Raw genomic sequence first — 27159 nt, forward strand, 5'->3', positions numbered from 1 at the left:
GTGCTGGAATCTGGGGTTTGTCTCCTACAATAGATATTCCACCATCACCATATCTACACAACATTTAGCTCAAATCTGGCAGGAACAAATCACTACAGTGCATTCCACATAGCTTGTGAACAGCTCACTGTTTATCCAGGCCTTAAAATGCACTGTTATCTCAGGGTGTGGACCCCCCTCCATCCCAGTTATCCTGGCAGGGGGTCCTGGGAGAGGGGACCAGAAGCTGACCTGTTGTGGGGAGGACACAAACAACAGTGTGCCTCCCCTGCACAAAGTGGAGCTATGAAAGAGTCAGAGATCAACACAGCTTTGTAATTCATAACAATATGCTACACTGTCTCATCTTTGTAGCACTACAAATACTGCTCATAACAACTGCTCGTATCTGTGTATATCTCCTAGCTTCGTATTGTGTTCCTCAAAAGGTCAGGGATAGTGTGGATATTCAGTGTAAGAAAGGACAATGAGTATGAACCATAGACTGTATAAATAATGGACGTAGTATCTGTGACGTCACCCATCTGTTTCTGAAGCGCTGTTTTGGAGCCAATGGTAGGCGGGAGCCATATTGGAAGTGCGTAAGTCAACCTAACTGCTGTCGAGCTAGTGTGAGGTAAAGAGGCGGGCTTTGAGCCTCCTCACCTACAGCTACAGTGTTCCCGCCTGTCAAACAAGTCAGCTGTGCCTCTCATAATGCAAAACTTGTAATCTTAATATTTTCGAAATTGCCTCCTTACCCCCCGGTAAGCGTCTGCCGATGGAGAAATTAGCTATCCAGACTACACTGTTTTTTTTGTACCAGACTTTAAACATGTTTATTTCTGCTGTAAAGATGGTCTTTTTTGAATTGGTGTGTATGTGGTTTCCGGTACTTCCGGAGCCAGCCTCAAGCGGATCCTCGATGAACTGCAGTTTTTAGCACTTCCGCATTGGACTCATATTTTTAGACTGGAGGTTACTGCTTGGTATGAACACAGCACTAACAAAATATGACCAGTAATGCTGACGAACATAAAGGGCTGTGATTTTATTTTTCTTAATTAACGATCAACCTTTGTGCCCATTACATAATAGAAAATTGTAGTACAAACTATGTCAAGATTATGTCTCCAAGAACCCAAGAACTTTTACTTGGCCATTACAAAATAGAAAAGTAGTTGTAGTCAAAAAGTTAGAACATGGTAAAGTTCAACATGTAGATTTAATATTTAACTTGAATGATGATTAATTGATTGTTAAATGGATTACAAATTTATCCTCAGTTAGTTATACTGAAATGATCAAATTCCTAATCTGTGACCTTATCTTTCCCAATTTCAACCTGTTTGGGTGATTCTTTAAGAACCATATTATTGACAAAGCGAGACAATGTTTAACCCATTCAAACTATATTGTAACCAAGAAATGCCAAGTTGTTCTAGACGTTTTACTGTTAAAATTCAACCTAGTGTTTCACTACGTGGACTAAGAAAGAAAGAAGCAGTTCATTCTTTAAAGTTATGTTCCAATAGTCAAAGCTTCCCGGTGGTTATGGATACAAAATGAAAGAAATGTGCATAGCAGATTAACAACAAGTCCGAAACTGTCTGGGCAATTTCTTAAGTTTTCAATTAGCTTTCTAAATAACTGCACGACTGGCTGCATGCATTGACAGGCTGGAAAGACCACAGAGAGATTTGTCAAAACAATGACATGCACTTGGATTAAAACCATGGGGTCGAGGTTACATGGTATGCACATTAGCCAATTAAGTCACACAAATGTCCCTGGGCCAACCTTTCTACCTGCAGACTGGCTCACAAAAGGCCTCCTGCTTGCTCTGCATCATTCTGCACAGTCTGTTAGTCAGAGCTGGCACTGGGAGAGAGGAAGTGCTTTGTGCTCCTGGAGTCCTGGCTCAGAACCGGGATTAGGACCCTACACAACCTGAGTCTGTTTGACAGACGAGGTGTCCTGTGTGGAAGAAAGGTTCTCTTTGTGAAGAGAAAGAGACATCCAGTTTCAACATGTATCACTCTTATCAGGGGTGACAGTCATTTTCATTCAGGATTAGGACACACGAGTATGCTAGTGTTGAAAAGAGAACGTCTTGGGTCCATCCCATACTGGGGTATTATCAGTGACAGCAAGCATGTACTTTTCATGATGGTGAATTTGAAAGGTGCGTTGACTCGGGCCTGCGTCCACCGTTGGATTTTGTGTGAATATTCTTCAGACTAGCACAGAGTCACATTTAGTGGGCCAGTTTAGTTGAGATGCAGTATTCCCTTTGCTGCTGTGTCAGTGTAAGTTGGGCCCTCTGGCTGTATAAGCACAGTATAAATATTGCACCACTGCTTCAAATTATATCTTTGGCTTTAGTGAGGAAGTTGTTTCCTTTATAACTGCAAATAAAAAACAGGTCTGTGGCATTATACCTGTGTGTCCAGGCATGTCTTCATCTGGAGGAAGTATCTAACTAAGATCACTTGTGTTCAGCAGTTTCATGTTTTGCATGTACTGAATTTTACTTCCCTCTGTACCTCTGTGGTTTGGCAAAGAGCCAGGAGTTATTGATGATTAATTCTTCTTGCTTAAGGTGTGTCATCTGCTTGGGGACAAATACATTTTCAGGGTGGTTATGTGGGACCTGGAGAGAAATTGCCAGGGTTTTTGTGTGTCATGTTGCATGTGAGGACATTTGGATTAAAGTCAAAAGCAGATCAACCACAACAAAGAGAAAGTCTTGAACCAGGATCTGCACCTGCTGTTTTGCCCCACCCCCATAGAGTCACAGGAATAACCGCTGGCAGTTAAAGGACAAGCGGACACATTGTCTAACATGCAGAGTGAGGAGAAGTTTTGCAGAGTTCATTGTAACTGAAAGAATTCAGTATTTGAGTCTGTTTGTTCTGCATATAACTGCACTGAGTACATCTACCACTGTTCAAGCACACACATCCTGTCAGTCTGGCCTCTGATATGCCTGCAGCAAAAGTTAAAATATCTCTAGATGATCTTTCAGGATCAAAGTAGAGTATATTTTGTGAAATTTTTTTACATGAATTTGGAGCCATAATAGAGCCGTACAATATTTTCATGGGTGCCTTGAAGTGTTGCTGCAGACATGCGCTCTGCCTAACCTGGGGCTTTGTTACTTCTAGTGAAGGTGGGAATATTTGGGAGTCCCACAAGTTGTATAACTTTTTTGTGTCAGGAACTTAAGCAAACTTAAAATTGGATTAATACCATAGGGTGCACTTAAGTCAGGGTTTTAGTTCATCTTACTTTATTGAACTGCTATATTAATAAGCTAACAGTTTATAATGGTCACTCTTGCCTAGGGATGCATGATATTGTTTTTTTTGCCGATGTCAGATATGCCGATATTTTACAGCTCACTTAGCCAATTACCGATTTTTTTTTTCTCCGCACACCTAATTGCAGATATCAATTCTCTTCTGTATTGGCGTTAGCGTACAGTATTATGGTGATACTCTTTTAACATTTGTTATGTAATATTAATTTATTGTGCAAAATAAGAAAAATACATATATTTTAAACTGCATATTTATTTACTACAATTGCTCTCAAACAAAATTCATACAAAAAGATACATCCTACTTAAAACTTGGATGATGCTCTCCCTGAGACAATCATAACAATAACCCACAACCAGGGCAGATTTGGCCAACTTCACATTTGACATAGTAAGTAAACCTAACCTCTGTTCACAGGGAACATGTAAGAAGTGCAACTGTACAGCAATTACACCCAAATTAAATAAAATGTTTACTCTTTGACAGTAAATGTGCCTAAATGAGTCAGCTACATGTACCTTACAGTCTGCTGCTTAAAGTCAAATTTAACTTAATACATGAGCCCAACATGTGAGCAGCAGACCATTATTTTATCAGTTAATTATATCGGCGGATATCAGCCTGTTTGCCGATATCCGATAGTTCATTTTTAAGCCAATATCGGCCGATAGCGATAGTGCATCCCTATCAGGAACATAAGCAAACTTAAAACTGGATTAATAACATAGGGTGCACTTAAGTCAGGGTTTTAGTTCATCTTACTTTATTGAACTGCTATATTAATCAGCTAACAGTTTATAATGGTCCCTCTTGACTGAAAAGGGAAACATGCATAGAAAAGTGCATGTGTATAACAGATTTTAAAAAGTGAACTGCTCATTACATGGCTGCATGTAAAGTCCTCTGTCTGTGTGAGAATAATGAAGTGAACGTGTGATTTGCTAACCAACATGACTAGTTTAATGTTTTGTTTTGTCTTTTGCAAGATTAGAAAATTATGTGTTTGTGTGGAGTGCCCTGCTATGTTTGAGAAAAGCCTCTCTGTTGCAATGTTAAATCCAGTGGACGCCATAATTATCTAAAACACTACACCGACAGATCTTTTTATATTAAACGGTGTGGAAGGAGTCAAGCTAGGTTGGCTGAGTACTCTGTAGAGTGCTGCATTGTTAGTCGGTCATCTGGTCCTATATTAGTGCTGGAGTTAGGTACCCATCTCCATCAAAGTTGGCGAAGTATTTCTGTTTCTTCATGAGATACACATCAGGGAAACAAATGGAGTATTCTTCACCAGCACCTGTTGATGATGAACCTGGAGATAACTCTAATGATCAGGGGCTTTGCTGAGAGTCAGAGATTGTGTTCTGCTTTTCTTTCATCAATAACTTTCTTTTGTAAGAATGATTTGTAATTTGAGTCTTCCTCTTCACCCTTGTTCGTTCTGCTGGTGGGTTTAGACAGAACAGCAGACCAGAATCTTAATGCTCCTCTGTCTGGATTTCATGTGATTAATACAAAAAAAAACAATAGGGGCATACTCCAAATTTGGACTCTTGACTCTGGAGCCAACCCATCCCAAAGTGTTATGCTTTCCATTTCCTCTCTGAGATGGGTCTTCTGTTGGCCAGAGGAATGTGTCTGACAAGACTCCACCCTCATCCAACCAGCAGACAGGCCTTCCTCTTGTGGGATCCGAGTTCCCTGCAGCCACCTGGCCGAGCGGGTGACTATCCAACAGAATGTGGCAGAATACTAATGCAGGCAGCTCAATGCTGTCTATTAAACTACTTGGATGAGATGAGTCTCAGAGTTATTGTGATTGCCCAAAGTGTTTTCATTCATTGTGTGATTACTGACAGCAAGTTATTGGATGCTGTTTTTACTGAGAGATAACAATGAATGTGTCAAAGATTTCAGCAGCCTTCACAGGACAAAAGTGGATTTGTGTGCCATTTATACACAGACCTGTTTAACCCGTTTACATTTGCTCTCCTCCGGTAATTTGATTCCATTATGGCACTCTGCTCTTCTTTGACTCCTCCTCCTCCTCCTCTTGCTGTAGGTCAAACGTTAACACTTCAAACATAAACATTGGTTGTTTCAGTCATTCAGCGTCTATTTAAAGTGTTAATAATTCCAAAGACTTGCACACAGACAGTACTAGATATTTATTTAGGTCTTTCTCCTGTGTGTTTATACAGGATCTAAAAGCTGGGCCCCATGCCTTCCACTCTAATTACTCTATGATCTGCGCCAGGCCGCTACCCCTGCCTGAGCTCGCTCTCACAGCGTGTTTTGATTTGTTGTCTCTTCGTAGGCAGACTAACTTTACAATCTCCACAATCCAGTGGTCAGCTCACTTTTTGCACTGGCAAGAGATTTCTCTGGTTTGCTTTTCCTCACAGCTGCTGACTCATTTCCCACATTGGTATTCTGATGTGGGGAGGGGGATGAGGGAAAGATGGGTTTGAGTTTTGGGTGTGGGCATATATACATCTGTGTGTGTGTTAGCACACATAAGCCAGACAGACCGCTGCAGTTGTTGGAAGATGGATGGAAAGCCCACACATACTGCTGGGAGCTATTTTTTTGGGAGGAAATGGTAATATGAAGATGATGAAGTGTGCTTAACCACATCACTACCTCAGTGACTGCAGTTATGTTAAAGAGCAAGAACATGGGATTTAATTAACACTCAAGATATAAACTTAAAGATGTAACGTTACTTCTTCTGTCTCTCTTTCTCGTCTAACCAACAGCCGAGTGTTCCGATTTTGGCTGATCTTGGACTGGACATGTGCTGAACCATAACAGAAAACGCTTGTTTGGTCTGATAACTGGGGACAGTGATAAAACTGAGCTCTGTGTGTAAAGGCTTGTTTGTAAGGGAGAGGCTTATAAAGCGGTTGATTTCTTCCCTTCTTGCAAAGAAAACAGTGGCTGAGTGATTAGGTTTCAGCAAAGAACAGTACATTGTTCAAAAAAGGCCTGGGAGTCCATGGCAACAAGAGAGTAAGACACGGAGACGGGGGGAGATAGAGGGGTAGAGAATCCAAGCTGAATGGTTGCTGCTCAGCTAACTGGGACCAGGGATGACTTGGTGCTCCTCATATTCTATTAGCCTACATTTTCAACTCTTAATTACCAAAGTCTCTAAAGTCTAAACTGAAAAACATCTTACGCCCTCAATGAAATGGCTGTCTGCTCTACATTTGTTGATCCACTTTCAGAAGTCTTTACTAGAAGTTGGTAGAAGCTTTGCAGTCCTACCTCTATCTTTTCTTTTAGTTGAGACATGCAGATTTGGTCAAACGATGAAAGAAGGAAAATGTCTGTATTAGCTTGTTTGCTTTGAAAGGTTAAAGCTAGGTTTGGTAGTCATGGAAAACTAGCATGAATTTGAAGGTAGCATTTCCTCAGGACTCAGTCTAACCCCTCTCCTTGGAGCTCCTTCAAAACGACACCCCCTCTCACATGCACGAGTGCCGCTGATAAGAAAACACCAAAACATTATCATAGTGAAAGTTAAAAACACAAACAAACATGGCTATTGTTAGTACTCACAACTGTCATGCTAGCATTATCCAGTTGTACTGGTGACACGATATCAGGAGGAAAGCTCTAATACATATACATTTTCTGTAGGACTTACTAAATGTCATTCATTCTTTTGCTTGTCAGAGCCCCCGTGGTGAGAGCTTTTTAGACTCTGATCCGGACTACAGTCCTGAGCAAAGCACCTCCTCGGGTCAGAGGGAACAGGCCCGAGGTCAAGCGAGAGGGGGAGTAAATGGAGGCAGGGGACGGGGAGTACACGCCGAGAAAATGTGCGCGTAGGAGGCGGGCAGAACAGCAGGACGGGATTGGATTGGTTTCATAAATTGGACCCTAATGGCAGGGATTGGTTGGTTTTTTCCCAGGTTTACTCTGCCTGTAGATATCGGCTTGTTTTTTTCGCTCTTTTTTAAGAACACATTATGTATTGATTGCCATCAGGACGATAAAGATAATTTTAACCAGTATAACAAAAAGTGAATCTAAATCTGACTACCAACCCCAGCTTTAAATCTGAAGTGTTATGCCTTTTGTGTGAAGAATGCACATTATCATAATTTGAAAAACATGAAAATAAACTTAAATGATGAAAGAAATGAGATGGACTCACTTGGGTCAAAAGCATTCCTGCATGTACCACAGAGCTGCAGCAGTGTGCACAATCCAGTTTGTAATCTTCTCTCATTTCATTGGGAGGCTTCATGACGGAGACACCAGAGCCAGAACCAGTTCTAATACATTTTGTGTCCAAGATAATGAAATATGAGTCTTCCTAGATAAATGTGTGTGAAAATCAGCGGGATGTTGTACAACAGAGATTGTTGTAATAAATAATTTTGAGAAATTGAACACAGAGTTCAATTAGTTATTCTGGCCGTCCTACTATCTGCACTGTTTCGGGCTCCTGTCCAAAGGCTACAAAGAGAGGAGACAGAGCACATACTGCTTACTACATACTGAATTTTGGACAAATCAGTATGTACTGCTAGTATAGTAGGCGGTTTCGGAAACAGCCAGAGAGACAGAGACAGAGACGGAGAGGGAGAGGGAGATGGTTTGTAGTGGATTCATAAAGCCTCGGCATGCTGCAGGAGCTAAGCTGCTAACTCTTCATCCTGAGTGGATGAAGATTTACTTGATTACATCATACCTCCTCATTACAAATGTAACCAATCCTATCACCTTTCATCTTTCCTTGTAGTTACTTTTTTAGTTTAAGTTCCTATAAATCCTAGCATATAAACCCTCTTGTAACTTTTTTGATACTCTCTAGGAAGTAAACGCTAAAAATACTTTTGAGAAAATAACACAAAATGTATTTATTGTAATTTTTGTGTAAGATTCTAGAATTCAAATCAGGATATATGTGATAGCAAAAACCTTAACAACAGCTACCTAAATTGTATTGAACTTTTACATGTATTTAATTTATATTATGATTATATAAGGATTTGGTTGTGGAATTTTGTTATTAAAATCTAGGATAGTAGATCTTTATAGATTACTATATATTCAGGTAACATTTTAAGTAGCTCAAATGTGATAATCAAAACCTAATATGTATCATTTTTTAATGTGTGAGATTATTGGGACCTTATAGATCTATATAGAAGCCTGCTTTAATGCTTTTTGGTAACACTACAGACTCAGAGGTTGCCGCTTGTTCCCCTCTCATTAAATAGCAGGGCCAACTTGTCAGCATGCTCAATCTGAACTCTTTATCATCATGACTCTACCCGGATTAAACTTAAGACTCATGACCAACCTGTGTTTGGCTCCATCTCTATAATCAGTCATTAGCTCTAGGTTAGAGTCTGCTAAGCAAGAATATACTTTTTATATCTATGAACTCATCCTGCATGATTTAACCCTTCAACTTTGGTTCAATGTTGAAAGAGCATGATGAGCAACTACTTTGATAATCAATAACTATTTAAGTCATTCAAACAGCACATATTTATCAGGTGTTTGCCTGTTGTCTTAGTCTTGTTGTTTCTGTTTGTTAGTCATTTTTGATTGAGGACTATTTTTGGAGAAATGTAGGTCCGTAGAAGATGTCACCTCAGGCTCTCTGAAACTTTTTTTCTGCACTGCTGTGAACCTGAAATGAACTCCACATTATTTTTTTAGTGATTTCTGAGTCTCAACAGGTGGTCATCTTTTATCCATTATTGAATACTGTCATGCTGACTTTTGCGTGACTCTGGGAGTGGATTACAAGTATCATTTCTGCCTGGTATCGGTATTAGTTGAGGTAAATAGCACAGGGATTTGATGTGTGTGATGTCCCTACAGAATGGAGTGTAGTACGGGGTCGTGCTCATTGTCTGAACGTAAAGGGATTAGTTTTTGTCTTTAAATTGTTCTTCATTTTTGTTCTGTTTATTGTACAGACGACAACACTCGTTGCCTCTGAGCATTGATCTCTGCTCCATCCACTGCTTAGCTCTTCCCAGCTGTGCCCTACTTTCCACGCTGCTCATGTTCTGCCGCACACTGTGTATTAGCTTTATAATTCTAACCAGACAGCAGCCCCTGGGACACATTCAGTGTTTTTCTAGGCCTGCCTGCAGAGTTCACAACTTCTTAAAGCTCTGATTAAAGTATCAAGAGCGTCTCGGGAATTAATCTTCTGTTACAGCGTCGTTGAAAAATGTGACTTATGAATCTTTAGCTAAAGATACAAAAGCATTGGAGTAGCAGTTTTTTAAGTTATTTTAAGAATTTCAACATTAGGTCTGCCAGACATTGTGCTGAAAAAAATGGCACACATGATGAAGGAATGATTTCAGTCAGTGGTCCAAATCATCATCAAAAGGCTCTGCTGTCCCTCAGCAGCTGGTAATGTGTGCTTCTGGTGTGCTTGTGCATTCATTTTGACTGAAAAATGTCCCAAATATAGTTAAATAGAGTTTAATCATCCCTCTGACATCAAATTGCTCTCATATGAAGAATTTGTCCTTGTTTGGTTTCCAAGGTAGGATGAATTCAAAAGCAAAAGCAGCCCGCTTCTGTCTGAATAGATCCTTTAGATTCTCCTCTACATATTGCTGAATCAGCCTGGTGGTAACTACCTGTTGAAGACGGGTGTGTTTTTGCTAACCATCTGATATTATGACTGATGCAGGTCTTCAGCACCTTCTCCAACGAGGATTATGATCGGCGCAATGATGATGTGGACCCAGTCGCAGCATCTGCAGAGTACGAGCTGGAGAAGAGAGTGGAGAAAATGGATGTGTTTCCTGTGGAGATAGAGAAAGGTGAGTTTAGTGACACTAACATTGAAATCTAATTATGATGTTTATTTTAAAAACTGTATGTATGCCGAGTGCACAAGCACATGGAACTGAACCTTTTTGTGTTCACGTCTTCATCCAACTAATGAAACCAAAACCTTCTCTGCATTCAGGAGACAATGGACTTGGCATCAGTATTATAGGAATGGGAGTAGGGGCCGACCAGGGTCTTGAGAAGCTTGGCATTTTTGTGAAGACCATAACAGAGGGAGGAGCAGCTGAGAATGATGCACGGTGAGTGAAGGCGCTCACACCCAAAGTCAAATCTTGTTTAGTTCAGAAAAAATAAACAGGACTCGTAAATGTTTCGTTCACAACCGGAAATACAGCATGCATTTACTGAACACTCCACAACCAAAACAAGTCTCCATGTCACACTCTAGGAATTACTCATCCCCCCGGGGCTCAGTGACACACAAGACACAAACAACTGAGTTTATTTATAACTTCCCAAGGAAGCTAAAGAACATAGTCCTGCTACTTCTGTTTCCCAGGCATTTTTCAGATTATTTTTATCACCAACTGAATCAAGGCTACTGTAGTTTACATCTTTGTAACTATGCTGGATTTGGAGCATTACTTCTTCTTTATTTTTTTTTTTTTGTCAAAATCTTTTTATTGAGATACAAACAAGGTATACATGAAGCGCAGTGCTGATGAGTCACGGATATTAGAGGATGTTTTAAATAAACACCAAACGCAGTTAGCAGTCAGTGAAGCATGGGAAAAGTGAGAGACATGCGCAAAGGGGAAAAGAAACATTAACTGCACATGGTAAGTAAGTGAAGCATGGGCCTACAACAACAGCCTGTGTTACTGTTTTGCTTTTTAGGTTAAAGAAATATCAAGGTAAACAAAAAGCAAAACAAAAACAATAAACAAACAAAAAAAAACAACCATTATAAAACAATCCCTACCCTGTCACTGCCAGTGATGACATGAAATACTTCCCCCAGTCCCATTAAAGACATAGTTGTACATCTGGAAGAGAGAGATGATGAAGCTGCATCTGAATCATGGTCTTAAAGGTTGTCTACAGAGTTCAGAAAGGATCCCCAAATTTCAATAAACTGTGCATTTGAATGTTGGAGTGAGAATCTTATTTTCTCTAGCTTTCAGCAAGCCATAATATCTGCCAACCATTGTGCATGCGTAGGCGGGGTAGCGTCACTTCTTTTAACATAACATTTAGCATTTACTTTTCCTTATAATAATATCTTCTGTATCTCTAGCATCCAGGTGAACGACCAGATAGTGGAGGTGGATGGGATCAGTCTGGTGGGAGTCACTCAGCTGTTTGCAGCTACAGTCCTGAAGAACACCAAAGGCACAGTGAGGTCAGCCTACACTCTGTTTCTCAACTCCAAATCAGCCTTATTGACAGTACTGCATTATCCAGGGATGTGAAATACATGAAGCTAAGTGTCCCTACATTTCTCTTTGACACATTTGAATTCTAAAAATACAGATTCCTAATTGGACGGGAGAAGCCAGGGACACAAAGTGAGGTTGCTCGCCTCATAAGCGAGACACTAGAGCAAGAGAAGAACCAGCAACAACACCACCTGGATGACCACTATGAACATTCAACAGAGGAGGTGAGTCATACGGACAGGAGGTCATGGGAAAGCCTGGTTTCTACTATGACTTGTGCAGTGTTCCTGTAATATCGGGTATTATGGGATATGACGTGTTAGAGATATAAAATCCTAGAATTAGCAACTTGTGGGCATTTGTGTCATTAGGCCAGTTGACTCCAAAATGACTCATGTGAGGATTAAAACAACAGACTTTAGTTGATGTGAGGCATCCATAATTACAACATGGATGCCTACATGAATGCTCTTTACCAGGCAGAAACTCCCAATTACCGTAATCCCGACATGACATGAACGTACCCTTAGCCCCTTTGCCGCGCCCAGTTTGATCCCACTCATCTCTACCAGGAGCAGGAGCAGAGTGCAGCTGGCTGTGAGTAAGCCGTGTGTCACAATTCTTCTGCTGTGTTGGAAGGTGTTCATTCAAGCGCTGCCTGTCTGCAAGAGTTGAGCAATGTTTGCTTTCTGAAGTTCAAGCAGCCACAAGCCTCTGTGTTTACGAAATACAGAGACTGGAAGAGAATATATGTAGGATTAACTGAAGCAGAAAGAGACTGAAAAGGAATGTTGCTCAACTTACATTGAGGAAGTGTAAACTCTGTGGGTATGCAAAGTGTGTGCATCGGTGAGTTTCTCGATTCTAATGTTGAAAGTAACGTGTTTAATGCTGCAGACGTGCCACAGAGTGTAAAACAGCTCACCAATGTTTGGTTATGATATACTGATTGTAATGCACCCGACTGTGGGGATCTGTGCTCCGAGGAGTGTTGTTGACACACGCTGCGCATGTTCTAATCCAAGTAAGGGTGTGTGTTTGTTTGCAGTGTGTGATGCCATGTGTGATGCCATATTTCAGGAGGAGCGCTATGAAGAGGACGACGGAGCAGATGAGAGGATTCTGGGCTCTAATTTCTCTCCAGGGCGGAGCGTAGAGGTGTTCGAGCTGCCTGATACGGAGGCTTTGTTTCTGCCGAGCAACATGGACAGCTCCCAGATGGGCTTTAAGTTCAAAGAGGTATCACACACATCATGGAAATACAAATCAAGTTTTAATATTCCACAAAAGAATATGGATAACATACAGTAAGAGATCTAATCAAGTCTTTTTTTCCCTTTTTTCTCCATAGCTGCAGCTCAAACACGGTATTGCCACAGCTGAAATAAATCAACTCAAAGAAAAGGTAGGAGGAAAATAGTTGCATTCTATTCAGATATATTTGTGTATGCTATTAAAGAAAAAAGATAACACTTTTAAGTAAATTTAATTCAACAAGAAATACCCAGACTATCCAAGGCCAGCGTCTCTCTCTCTGAACAAGTACAGTTCATGGTAACCAAAGTAACATGTTGCTTTCTGTGTCCAGCTAAGAGCATCTGAGGAGGACAGATCTTTGTGGGAAGCCAGGGAGTCCGCACTGGAGCAAAAGCTCGAGGATGGCAACGAAAAAATCCTGAAGTTTGAGAGTTACTGGCTGGAGGCCCAGGCTCTGTGTAAGAGTGTGAATGAACAATTAGCTGAGACTCAGACCCAGCATGAGACCCTGGACAAGAAGTACAACAAGGCTAAGAAACTGCTCAAGGACTACCAACAGAAGTGAGTCTGTCTGCAGTGTCACAACACTTCACTGTTCGGGGATCAATGCAGTTGAATTAAGTCGTTTATTCAAACCAATTTAATTCATTTAACACAATTTTAACAAAGAAACATGGAGTTTTTTTCATGATTAGGGAGTGCAATTTCCAAGGGCAACACAGGAAAATGTTGATGTGATATGGAGAAAGCTTGATGAGCAGTGCGATCTTTTAGTGGTAATTACTACAAAATAAGGAGTCAAGGCTCTGCTCTACCTACCCAAAAAAATAGAATAAAACAGAACACAAATACAGAGTGAAGAGTCAGGACAGGGAAATCAACAAGAGAGCAGAGAGTCTAGACTCTGATCTCCTAAACCCCCCCCAAAATATTCTCAGACACCCCTAGTAGCATACAGTTCATTAGTAGTGTTTTGATTCACTAAGACTTGAAGATATCTGTTGCTGGAGTATCTGTTCCACCTAAATACAAATGCCTTTAACTGAAGTCTCTTTGTGGTCCTAAAAATATTGAACACTAACATCTAAAAACCCTTCTAAGAAACAATGTCTTTGTTCCGCTGTTTGCAGAGAACAATGAAAACTGTCGACAGACTTCCCTGTAAACAGTTTTTGGCATGTTATTTTTACATTAATCTGTAAACCTCTGAATACAGCACGGGTTTACAGTCATCCTGAATGATGAGAATAAGTTCTCTCAGAATCCCTAAACACATGCTGTGGGTAAATCACATGTGTTGGCAGTAAAATATAGATAGGGCAAATTACACTTGAATATAAGCATGGATTTAATCCTGAGGTTCAATAAGTACTCCTTTTTTGTTGGTGGACTAAATCTTTAATGAAGAGGGAATACAATTTGAGTCTTTCCAGTATTCAGCCAAGGAATAAGAATGATTATTTATTTGCTTTGAATACTTTGTGTGTACACTGTGTTCAAGCTGACTGACTGATGGCAAACTGCTTTTCATGTTTCCTCCTTAGAGAGATTGACTTTGTGAAGAAAGAGGAGGAGCTGAAAAAGGTTCTAGATGAAAAGGACAAGTGGTACAAAGAGCAGCTGGAGAGTTTGCAGAACAGGGTAAGACCTCAGATCCGAAAGACCCAAGTCTCTAAGAATACATAGCACTAACAATGTACTGATCCTGAGGGTTGTTCTGTCCACAGATATCCATCCTGGAGTCAAAGAGAGACTCGGGTTCAGAAGCTCAAAGTGGTCAAGACTCAGCAACTGATGGGACATTGAGTGTTCAAGACTCAGTTACCAACACACAATCTGTTGACTCACTACTAGGTATGAAGGGTCACAAGAATTCAATTCAATTTGAAGCGGAAATGAGCACGTCACACTATGATAGTGCCATCTGTCAACCATTCACAAGCACACATCATAAACTCAAGTGACCCCTGTAAATAATTAAATGTGCTCAGTGTCTTGTGACCCACTTGTTATGATTGTTGTTTTTCTCTTTATGTAGAGCAAGACTGGAGTGAGTTGGTCCCTGAGACAGAACGTCTGGACACCAGTGCACACAGAGCAAGAGGCCTGCTGGCTCAGAAAGCCAAACGTCAGCCACCTTCTCGGAGCAAACTGAAGGAGAGCCTTGCAGTGGCTCCAAGTCACTCTCAGGTCAGCCAGGAACTACAAATAGTGATATGCTGCTTTTTTGCTGCAAACTAACGATCCTAACATTGTTATCTTTAAAGTACATTGAACAGTCAGCAATCAGAGGCAGGATTTTAAAGCATGATGTGGAAACAGGCACATTTATACTCAGAAAGTTAACCTGGCAACAAACCTCCATTTTTATTGAGGAAGCAGAGCACTTGCTAACTGGAGTAATATTTAACTTTGTAGATATGAGGTGACCAATCACAACGAACAAGAAGAGATTTTATGCTGTGAGCGGGCTCGACTTTTTTGAAACTCCCACAGCTTCTGTGACTCAGCTGTTAAAGCAATACTCATGGAAAACTCAAATCTTTACTAAAACAAAGTTAGCATTGTTGTGTTGTTGAAGCTGCACATCTTCTTAAGAAACAGAATCACTCACAGCTGTTCTAAATACAAAATAGGATCGTTCCCAACTGTCGGTTTGCTTTCACAACACAATAAAATAAATTTTGAATGAAGCAGGAATTTTGACTCACTGATGGCTGAAATGATAAAGAAATAAAATGGGGTTCTTGCACAATAAGAACTTTTATAGTTTTAGTATGACAGGAGTGCCAGAGGCTTGTCATGTACAGTCTGTATGTACATGACTTTTTTAATCAGAGCAGGAGATCAGAGGTTTTTGTTTTATAAATAGTGTCCAACTCCTCTTCCTTGTATTGTCCTTATAAATAATTAGCTTTGTTCCCACAGGAAACTGAAGAAGATGAGCAGCAGGAGGAGCAGGAATCTCCCAGGAGGAGGAGGTCCATCCAGGAGAGCCTCTCCCTCCCAGTGCCCGTCTGCTACCCTGGGAATGGACAGAAAGAAGGCCCAGCAGAGGCCAGAGATGTTGCCAAGACCAAGACAGAGCTGTCCAGCAGCCCGTCTTTATCGCACTCACTGGGAGACAGTGTTGAAAGCAGCGGGAGCCCCACTTTGTCTCCGCCAAAAGACGCCTCGTCCCCACACTCCCCCTCTGGATTCATGCGCAATGTTAAGAAGAGGGAGTCCAAAGGGAAAGGCAAAGAGCTCAAAGGTACACAAGAACAAAATATGACCCACTACTAAAGCTTTTTGCTGCATTATCTCTAAACCTGATTATTAACGTTTCATTTCAGAGGAGCTGAATGAGCCCTCATCAGCAGCAGGGAAACATAAGAGAAGATTTCCAGACTTTGGGTGAGTTTCTAGTGATCGCTGACGTTTGTTTTCAAAGAAGCGTTTTATTTTGCACTAACTGTTAAATGTGACTTATCAACAGAGGCTTGCGGAAGTCTGGTGGCAAAGGAAAAAAACATGACAAGGAAGCAATGAGAGCATCTTTGGACAGCAGGTGTGATATTTTTTACTTCATTTTTTAGCAATTTAAAGCTGACGAATGTTCCAAACATCATTTAAGTTTCCGTGCTTTCATCTTAGTTACAAATGTGTTTGAGCTATCCAGTGATTCACATGTAGCTGTAAGTATTTATACAAGTGCTGAATATAAACGGAAAACAAAAGGAGCATTAACTCCATGTTTATTTTAACTCCAGTATTTATAGATTTTATGTTTCTTCTTAGACATAAATGTTTAGCTTTAAGTCAGTCAGTCATTGTTAATGCAACATTTATATCCATCCATCATCTTTACCGCCTGTTCCGTTGGTGGTCGCATGGGGGCTGGAGCTGATCCCAGCTGTCGTTGGGCGTGAAGCAGGTGGAAACATTTCTTATAGTAATCACATATCTTTCTCTGTCCTCCAATCTTTAGGGGATCGGCAGAGTTGCTGGAGGAATCTGGAGGGAACCTGTCTCCAGCAGAGTCAATGTCTTCTATCCCTACCTGTATGCCCTTCTCCTGGTTTGGAGACAAAGAGAGGGACAGGGACAGAGAGCCCTCATCCTCCAGCAGCAGTCTTCCATACACTGCAAATGAGAACAGCAGTGAACAAAGCCAGGATCGCAAGAATAAGGTATTACCATGCATGAAAATAGAGGGTTTGTATCCACAGCTTTGTGGGATTCCATATCGTATAAATGAAACTGAGATACTTGAAGGATCATGATACACGGAAAGAGTAAAGTAGTGCACACATAATGGAAGGCTGCTCCCAGACACGTGCCTTCATTGGCCTGATCTTAAAATAAGCTTCAACATACAAAGTCTACAATAACTGGATCCATATGTCAGCCATCAGAGAGAGCTAGCAGGGAAGTATCTGGTGGCTTTCCTCTGAGCCTGCAAGTAGTGACACATCAAAAGCATCGAGCGAAACGCGTGGCTAACTGTCACACAGGCTGCGGTTGGGCTGGATTTCCCATGATGCTTTTTTTAATGAGTTCAAGACACAGACCTACTAGGGAAGATTTGAATATGATGAGAAAAGTTTATATGATTGTTTTGTGGTAGCTTTTGTCAATTCTATTCTGCGTGGACATGAATCTGACTGAACCGTGTTTCCTTCAAACAGACAAATCTCTCCTGGTCCTCTTTATTCAGTCGATCATTAGATTTGGTACAGTATACTTGCATTCCTGTTTCACCTTTGATTCTAGATGACACAGTAGAGCAGTACTAACTAATTTCTCACCTCAATACATCCTGTTGTATGTATTGAAAAATTATCAGTATCATCTATACTTGGTATGCTGTAGCGATGTTAACTAACTAACTACTTAAATGATCTAATGAGTGTAACAACTTCTGTCATCTACTTTTCCTGTCCTTACAGTCAAAAATCTTTGTGGCTTGTAAGAGAGGAAGATTATGAAGCTAGAAGTAGTCTCTGGTGGGATGTAACAGTACCGTACAAGACAGTTAAAAATGATTTACAGAGGGGACGATGCAAATTGATGAGATAAGATCTATAGCAGATGAAGATTTAGCAGTCAAGGATTCAGCGCAAGTAGCAGCACGCTACCAATACCATTTTTAGCATTCTTAATATTTTATTCATATGCAGTGGTGGACAAAGTACACAGCTTCATTACTGAAGTCAAAGTATAGATCCTCCAGGTCAAATATTACTCCAATACAAGTGAAAGTTGCTCTGTCAAATTATTACTTGAGTGAAAGTCCTGGAGTACATGCTTTTAAAAATACATAAGTATTTAAAGTACTTTTTAAAATATCTCAACATGTATTTTCACAAAGCATGATGGCAGTCAAGAATGCATGGGTGTACATAATGCTGCGTTATTGTTTATCTAGAGAACATTATTTCACATCTAAAAAGTATACAATGAAATATAGTTACTAGTTAAGTTACTACAAGCACAGACAAGTTTCAAATGTTCGTCTGGAATAAAAAAAATGTGTGTTAGCCACAGACCTCCACATGCTTTCTCAGGTTAGATGGTGATGTTTTGTTGACTGATTGGAAATCTACAACAAGACAAATCTTTCTTTATTTCAAAAAACATCAAACGTAGGTTTGAAATATAGCCGTGGTGCTCAGGTAGAGAATCATAATCCTTCTCAGCCATAGCAATCATTACCACGACTAAATGAACAAACTGATCTGAAGAACGTTTGCAATTGGACAAACTACATGCAAGTACCTTAACAGTTTACTGTCTTAGGGATCGGATTTCAGAGAAGAAAATTCTTCTGCCGTCTTCAAAGCAAAAGTAGTGAGTAACTAGAGCAATGATAGAAATGTAGTGGAATGTAGTAAAAAGTACAATAACTGTCTTCTGAATCTAGTAGAGTAAAAATAATAAGTTCCCCCAAAAGATAATACTAAAGTAAAGTACAGTACTCAAATAAATGTACTTTGTTACTGTCCACCACTGTCCATATAAGATTGCCATCTGCTATAAGTACACTAGTAAAGAATCTCTGTCTCTCTCTAATCATGGTTTAGGCTAATTGTCCCCAGTGGTGTCCCCACACACGCTCTGCAGGTAACACACAGAGAGAGAGAGAGAGAGAGAGAGAGAGAGAGAGAGAGAGAGAGAGAGGCGAGAGAGAGGGGAGAGAGAGAGAGGTGAGAGAGAGAGAGAGAGAGAGAGAGAGAGAGAGGAGAGAGAGAGAGAGAGAGAGGAGAGAGAGAGAGAGAGAGAGAGAGAGAGAGAGAGAGAGAGAGAGAGAGAGAGAGAGAGAGAGAGAGGTACGTACTAACAGACAACATAAAGGCACAGGCCTCTTCAGGGGTGCTACTCTTTGATGGAATTTTCACACTATATCGTCCTCAAGCTGTTTTTATTTACTCCTGTAACTTTTCAAATTAGCGGAAGTACCCTGTGTCCTTTCAAAATAAAAGCATATGTAAAAAAAAAATAATAATAATGTAGACTTAAAACATTAAAAGTGCAGAATAAGGGCATCGCAAAACAGTTTTTTAGGGCATGCATTTGATACAACCTGAAAAAAACAGAATTAAATTGTTTGTAGAGATGTGAATGGGATTGTTCAGTGTGCTGTTACATCTCTAGTTTCTGGGGGTTGTTGCACCAGCTGACCAGTGAACTGTTACAATGATACAAACTTGTGTTGTGCAACAAGCTTCTTTTGTGATAATATTCTTAAACCTGTTTGTAATTGTTCCTGAACTTGAGCATATTTGGTGCAACAGCCTGCAGATCTGACCTTTTAATTTATTATTTTAATTCAACCCACTACTGTGTGTGAAAACAAGATAATCACTTAGTCACCAAACAGTTAATCTTAATAGCATCTGCTGGACTAAACTGAAACATTACCCCATACCTAAAGTGTGAGTGCTTGTTGTGTCAGTAGAAGTAGTGTGTTGGTTGTTGTAGTTTAGAAGTTGTTGATGTAGTTCTGGTGGTGGATTGGTTTGATTGACTTGTGTAACAAAGTAGTTGATCTTCTGCCTTTTTTTTTCACTTGTTGATTATCAAAGTCACTCACTGCTGTAATGAATGACCTGGATTGCTTCCAGTTCAATAACAGTCGATTCATTAATATCATTAATCTCAATAATCCAGTTTAATTCAGCCATCACATCTGTGTTGTTTGTTTGCTGCTCCTTGAACTGTTTGGTGATGTTTGACTTTAGTAAATACGTTCCTTGTTTCCACTTGTTCCAGAGTTTTTCAGTCATAGATGATTCTAACCCTGCCAGTCCCAGTACAGACATCTCTGGGTTAGTTGCTGAACCCAATCTGTCTGGGCGCTCACACACTTTAATCTTCTCTTCCAGCGAGGTGAGTGCTCTCCTTGTTGAACAGTCACAAAAGCTGTGTGGGACGCCTTGATGCAGCTGAAAGGGGACATTCTCAAGCATGCTCTTTGAGCTTCCCCCCTGGCTTTCATAGCTCAGATTAAATAGTGAATGCAGAGGGAACAGAGGAGGAGCTGCATGTGTGTGTCAGGGCTGTTCAGTTTTGGGTTAAAACAAGTGCGTTGTGTGGCTTAGCTTTTCTTCAGTCAGCTGTGATGTTTGTAGCTTGCTTCTGTTAGAACCATCAACCAGTGCTTCATGTTCATACAAGCTTTGGCAGACCACAGAACTAAGTTGACTGCCCTGCTGACCACTGGCTGGTGTGTTTTTTTTTTCATGTTAAAGTGTCAAGTGTCTGAATCTTTCTCAGTTAAACAGAATGAAGACACATGCAGAGCTGCAGCTGAGAATGTTATTGGTATTATGTTGTCATTGCACGCCTGTTTTTGCTGTGCTAGCTGGGGGAATATGTCCGTTTCAGCTTTTTTTCCCACAGACTTTACAACTTCTTTTGTTTGATGTAAATCTGCTGTGTTGTTCTCACTTTTTATTTTGATCCCTGAGCCTCCCCTGTCCTTATTGTAAATGCATTGCAACAATTTCTCTGCCATCATGTATTGTTTTATATTTTATGGAGGAAATTGGCATGAATTTAAAGGACTTTGTGAATAATGTTGAAAACATGATTTCTGTCTGCATTATACAATATAGAAATATATATTTTTTAAATGCACATCAGAATCATTTAAATATTCTCTATAGAGTGTTAACTTATTACAGTGTGTTTATTTTTTAATTTGTGTGTGTGTTGTGTGTGTGCCCTGTAGACTCTGGATGATGAGCCGGTAGCTCCAGGAAAAGAGTATCAGTGGCAGAACCGGCCTGTGAGTGATTGGACCAATCAGCAGGTCTGTCACTGGTTGATGGGCATGAATATGGACCAATACACACCTGAATTCACAGCCAAGGGAGTGGACGGCCTGCAGCTTTTGAACCTGGACAGTGACAGACTGAAGGTAAGTTGTAAATAACATTGATTAGGAATGTATTATTCTAACTATTAAACATGATCTCTTATTCATTGTAATGGTGGTGTAAAGGGGGATGGTACAGTGTAAAGGGATTTTAATGTTTTGCAAAAGAAGTCATCACTTGGTCAGGCTCTCTTGGCCTTTGACTGCCACCTTGTGGCTGGAAATATTGTCTTCTGTAGACAGTTGAAGGAAAGGATGACTAAAAATGTTCCATTTCATTTTTCACATTTTTAAAATTCTACATATTTAACATGGGGAAGGGTAGAGAGAGGAATCACGATAAAGGGGTTTCATATTTAGATGATAACATTCACACTAGGGATGTCAACAATTAATCAACTATTGATTCATTGATTAAGAACTTACTCGACCCCATTTTTTATTTGGATGTTGTATCACATGGAAGAAACACCATGCGGTCTCATATTTCATTCATCTATCAGGGAGGTGTTTTAAGTTTAAAGCATGTTTCTATGTGAATCAGCTGACTGAAGGTGTTGCGCAAAGCGGAGACACTCAGCTGGGGGCTGCAGCTGAGTGACAGGTCTTCATGTATGTTTTTTTTCCTCCTCATGTGGACTGATAATGACTCGGTTGCGCCCCCGGCTGACACCTGACCGCTTTCACATGCTTATTTTTCTCAATAAGAACGAGTAGACAGAAAACTGGACACTGTGAGTCTGAAATATGTTTTTGTTCAGTTCCCTTGTTGAAGTCTGAGCCTTCACTTTGACTGTATGTCTGCGTAGATAGACTTTTTCAGGGGGGTTTAGTTTGAACATTTAGGGCACTGGAAACCTTACTGGGATTAGTTATATAAAAAAGCTTCTGCTGAGTTCTTTGTGCGACCTGTCTGTTTGTGCCTTTTTTGATTGTCTTGATATCCAAGATTTTGATGTGCAGCTTTTGTTTAGATGGGAATCCTTTGTAATCGCAGTATACACTCTTTAAAAATGAACGCAATCAAGTCTGTGGGTTTTGGGCGGGGTGGCGGGTGGGTCTCCTTTCTTTTTTCTTAGTTAATGTAAATTTTAAAGAGATTTGTTGCCACAGCTGTGTGATTTGTGACTGTATTGAAAAGATGAAAAGCAAACATTTATTTTTTTTGCATTACCCTTTCTCCTGGAGCCCGCGGAGATCATGAGCCAACTCCACATGTTGATATTCAGTGTGTTTAACATTTTGTATGCCTCAACATGATCCGTAGCTATTTAATACTGGCAATTATATACATTGTGTCATGAAGGAAATTTGATTCAGGGGGGAAAAAACACATTTGGCTTTTTTTTTTTTACATGGAAAACTTTTTTTTTTTTTTATAATGAGTAATCGATAATTGATCGTTAACATTTCCAAATATCGATGCCGGAAAGTACTTGAAATTTACATCCCTAATTCACACTGTAGAGTCTTTTGTAACATAGTTACAAGATTGAGTCTGTTAAAACACAGTGATGTTACTAACTCTTTCATGTAATCCTCTGCGGCTACACTCCAACATAAATCCAGAGCACTTGTTTGTAAGAAGTGATGTCGTTGTTATGAAGCTGTCTGCCACAGTTACTCTGTTAGAGCTTAAATGGTTGGTCATATAAGCAAAGTCTTATTTGGCAGTACATTCATGACACCAATATCTATCATTGATTATTACTACTGCCAGCAGAGTGCTTTCTTATAGGCTCTTATATTTAGATATTTTCCACTTTAGTGAAGCTCTTGTTAAAGGAAATGGTCTTACAACTATTGGAAGTAGGGATGTATATAAGTATTTTCCATGATCGATTTTTGGAAATGTTAATGATCAATGATCGATTAATCAATTAAAATATATATATATATACATTATTCTTCTGTGAAAAACAATGCCAAATACTTTTTTCCCCTGAATTATATTTTCTACAGCAACAAAATGAATATAACTGACTGTATTGAATACAGGTTACATGTTTAACACTGATTATCAACGATCAGGCTCATAAAAATATTCTCCACGGACATAGTCTGATAAAGTGAAGGCTCATAATACTAACAGAAAAGTACTCTAGACTCACAGAGTCCAGTTTTCTGTCTACTCGTTCTTATTGAGAACGTGTACACGGTCAGGTGTCAGCCGGGAGCGCAACCGAGTGATAATCAGTCCAGTGCAGAAAAGCTCAGACGGCTCTGATGTTGCTGCTCTGAAAACATAGAGCACTAGCAATTCCAACCAGTCTGTTGGCTTTGTATCTAAAGGTGGAAATGTCCTGTTTAAAGTTATCAACCTGTGTGTCATTGTAGGCAGCAGTTGTGTATTGATCCTCTTTAAAAAGCAGAGACCTGACGCACAGCCGCAGCCGCCAGCTGAGCGTCTCGGCTGTGCGTAACACCTTTAACAGCTGATTCACATTGAAACATGCTTTAAACTTAAAACACCTCCCTGATAGATGAGTGTAATATGAGACCACATGATGTTTGTTCCCAAGTGGCGGAAAATTTAAAACAAAAATGTGTGTTTGGAGTAAGTTCTTAATAATCAATTAATTAAGCTTATTAAGACACAATGACATCCCAATGTATCTTTGCACTCTCTCCTCCAGGCCCTCGGTGTATCAAGTCAGAGCGACCGTTCTACTATCAAGAAGAAGCTGAAGGAGATGCGTAAGGCTCAGGAGAAGCTGGAGAAACAGAGAGAGAAAAAGGAGAAAGAGGGTCGACGCAGTGGAAGGCTGCCAGCCAGCACTGACTCAGTCTGCTGAGGAAGAGGCAGCTCTGTTCTTTACTTCCATGCAGCTCATAAAGTTCATCCCAAGCAGAATCCCAAGCAACCCTTTTTTATACTGTGGTGCCATGACGCTTATGTCACATGGTGTTTACGTGAATAACCAGAGAGTTTGACTGCCAGTGATGTCCCTGTTCTGACTGAGGTGCCAGATGTGAGTCATATTCAAACTGCAGCTCATTTTTTCTTCTTTTATCAGTTTCAAACATTTAACTCAAACATTTTAACTTAAAGTCGAGGAATGTTAAAAGTCGGATATGTGACCAAAAAAGGAACTTTTTTTTTTACCACTAAAAGCTAGAGGCTGTTATTAGAAGTCTGTGTAAGATCAGAGGTAGTGTCTGCAGATTGTGCACATGTTTGTCTATGGAAGTAAGATGTATACTGCTTTTTTCAACATTTTATATTTTTGCTAGATGAACTGGTCTCCATGCAGGAACAGTTATTGTACAGTCAGATAAAAGCACTATATTTGTCTTTTAAGCTTCAAAGGGCGACAAGGTTTTAAATGTATGAATATGTTTTATACATGTGCCTATTAACTGCATATCTTCTTTTTTTTTTACTTAAATACCATTGTTCATTTTATATTATCTAAATTTTCTACTAAGTAGAATAGCCATGCTGTTGATTTGCTGGTGAAAAAAAGTAACAAAAAAAATCAAGTAGGGACGATGTGAATGCTGCTCTCGCTGTCCCTGACTCTGCCTGTGTGTCGCTGGAATGGGACTCTGATGCTCCATGTAAATACACAGCATGCAGGTCTGCTACACACACACACACACACCTCATAGGTTTGTAAGATGTGCCTACGACAAGGACTTGTGGGAAGTCGGGAGCACAGCGTCACGTATGAAATGCGAGGCTGAAAGATGAATTATTCAGAGTCAAACCCAAGTGCTTCTTCTTCTTCTTCCTTTTCTCAAGCATGACTCCATGTCCTGTAAAGAGTACGACATGTTGGACTGCGAGAAGGTCATGTTTTTCACTTTCTCTGAACCGAGAGACATTTCTCGGTACAGACAGCATCAATAAACTAATTTTCACTTTATGTGTTTGCTCTCTCTTTGACATGATTTATATCAGGACATAAAACTACACCAGAGGAAAAGTAGAAGTTTACAGCGTTGGTGTTTCATACTGTAATAATAAGAATAAGAATAATAATAATACATTTTATTTATAAAAGAGCTTTAAAAGTTTCTCTAAGACACTTTACAAGAAAAAAAATTATACAATAGCAAAGCAACAAAACAAACAAACAGAAATCAAAAGGTTAAAAGCCTTTGTAAATAGGTGGGTTTTGAGTCCGGATTTAATTTGGTGAGTGAGGGAGAGTCAGGTGTTGGGTGAGAGAGTTCTAGAGGGTGGGGGCAGCGACAGAGAAGGCCCTGTCCCCCCAGGTTCTGTGCTTGGGTTTGGTGAGAGGGGTGAGGAGGTTGGCAGTGGTGAAGCGGAGGTTGCGGGAGGGACTATATGGCTGCAGAAGGTCGGTGAGTTAGGAGGGAGCGAGGTTATGGAGGGCTTTGTAGGTGATGAGGAGGATCTTATACTGTATTTGGGAGGTGATGGGAAGCCAATGGAGGTTCTGGAGGACTGGTCACTGGAGCGGGAGTGAGTGAGGAGGCGTGCAGCTGAGTTTTGAATGTATTGTAATTTGTTGAGGAGGGTGTTGGGTGAACCGTAGAGGATGCTATTGTAAGTCTCATACCTTTGTTTCCTTTTGCAATTAAGAGTCCCGTGAAACAGATCAGTGAAATACATTCTCCTTAGGTACCAGAGGCCTGAGTCAATACAGTAGACTCAACCAAATTCATTTTTTTACAGTGTAGGAGTGTAACAGTTTTATTGTTATCTTTAACACTTTGTCGGTGCTCTTGTGTAAATTGAGCTTTTCACTTTCAAGTCTTACACTGATGGACCTGTGGCTTGAAGCTGATGTTGAAAATCCCCCATCAGCTGTTAAATCTTTTTCAAACACTACCTTATATCGTAATTATCAGGCAGAAACCTTGTATCTCCAAACTACTGCTTTCCAGGAAATGAAAAAGACCTATGTTTTACACATACATGGGATAGCGAAAGTTTACCCACCCCTGTTGAAATGTCAGGTTTTGTGATGTAAAAAAATTAGACCAAGATAAGTCTTGTCAGAACTTTTTCCACCTTTAATGTGACCTATAACGTGAACAATTCAATCGATTTAAAAAAAAAAAAATATTTCAGGGGGAAGAATACAAAATAAGAAACTAAAATAATGTGGTTGCATAAGTGTACACACCCTCTTATAACTGTGGATGTGGCTGTGTTCAGAATAAACCAATCACATCCAAACTCATGTTAAGTAGTAGTCAGTATACACCTGTCATCATTTAAAGTGACTTTGATTAATCCCAATAAAGATCAGCTTTTCTAGGAGGATTCTCCTGACATTTCCTCAGTTCATCTAACAGCAAAAGCCATGGTCCACAGAGAGCTTCCAAAGCACTAGAGGGATCTCATTGTTGAAAGGTATTCGTCAGGAGAAGGGTACAAATAATTTTCCAAGTCATTAGATATACCAAGGACTACAGTGAAGACAGTCATCATCAAGTGGAGAAAATATGGAACAACAGTGACATTACCAAGAACTGGACATCCCTCCAAAACTGATGAAAAGACGAGAAGAACATAACATAAAGAACACCATACCCACAGAGAAGCATGGTGGGGGCAGCATCATGCTTTGGGGGTGTTTTTCTTCAGCTGGAACCAGGGCCTTAGTCAAGGGGGGGGAAGTATGAACAGTTACAAATACCAGTCAGTTTAACACAAAACCTCCAGGCCTCCGTGAGAAAGATGAAGATGAAGAGGAATTTCACCTTTCAATATGACAACGAACCAAAACATACATCCAAATCAACAAAAGCATGGCTTCACCTAAAGAAGATTAAAGTTTTGGAATGGCCCAGCCAGAGTCCAGACTTGAATCCCATTGAATATCTGTGGGGTGATCTGAAGAGGGCTGTGCACAGGAGATGCCCTCACTATCTGTTGGATTTGGAACTTTTTAGTAAAAAAGAATGGGCAAATATTGCCACGTCAAGATGTGCCATGCTAATAGAGTCCTACAAAAAAGACTGAGTGATGTGATAAAATCCAAAGGTGCTTGAAAAAAGGTATTAGTTAAAGGGTGTGTACACTTATACAACCACT

General features: G+C 40.1%; 1 protein-coding gene across 3 annotated transcripts in view; it reads left to right on the forward strand.

The window, feature by feature from the left end:
- The window catches only part of ppp1r9ala (protein phosphatase 1 regulatory subunit 9A-like A), a 29081-nt gene extending 4066 nt beyond the window's left edge, over nt 1-25015 (forward strand). Inside the window, exons 3-20 of one of the 3 annotated variants that reach the window (XM_034693623.1) lie at nt 9985-10117; nt 10267-10387; nt 11386-11490; nt 11622-11751; nt 12608-12766; nt 12879-12932; nt 13116-13345; nt 14329-14425; nt 14512-14638; nt 14823-14974; nt 15713-16037; nt 16120-16180; nt 16263-16334; nt 16755-16956; nt 17455-17499; nt 20039-20155; nt 21000-21188; nt 23783-25015. In XM_034693623.1, coding sequence (XP_034549514.1) covers nt 9985-10117; nt 10267-10387; nt 11386-11490; nt 11622-11751; nt 12608-12766; nt 12879-12932; nt 13116-13345; nt 14329-14425; nt 14512-14638; nt 14823-14974; nt 15713-16037; nt 16120-16180; nt 16263-16334; nt 16755-16956; nt 17455-17499; nt 20039-20155; nt 21000-21188; nt 23783-23941 — 2478 coding nt within the window. In that variant the 3' untranslated portion in view covers nt 23942-25015. The remainder of the gene's footprint in view (nt 1-9984; nt 10118-10266; nt 10388-11385; nt 11491-11621; nt 11752-12607; nt 12767-12878; nt 12933-13115; nt 13346-14328; nt 14426-14511; nt 14639-14822; nt 14975-15712; nt 16038-16119; nt 16181-16262; nt 16335-16754; nt 16957-17454; nt 17500-20038; nt 20156-20999; nt 21189-23782) is intronic. The other 2 variants (XM_034693624.1, XM_034693625.1) reach the window with 2 other exon arrangements.
- The last annotated feature ends 2144 nt before the right edge of the window (nt 25016-27159 follow it).

This window comes from Notolabrus celidotus, chromosome 10 (assembly GCF_009762535.1).
Source record: "Notolabrus celidotus isolate fNotCel1 chromosome 10, fNotCel1.pri, whole genome shotgun sequence".
NCBI lineage: Eukaryota > Metazoa > Chordata > Actinopteri > Labriformes > Labridae > Notolabrus > Notolabrus celidotus.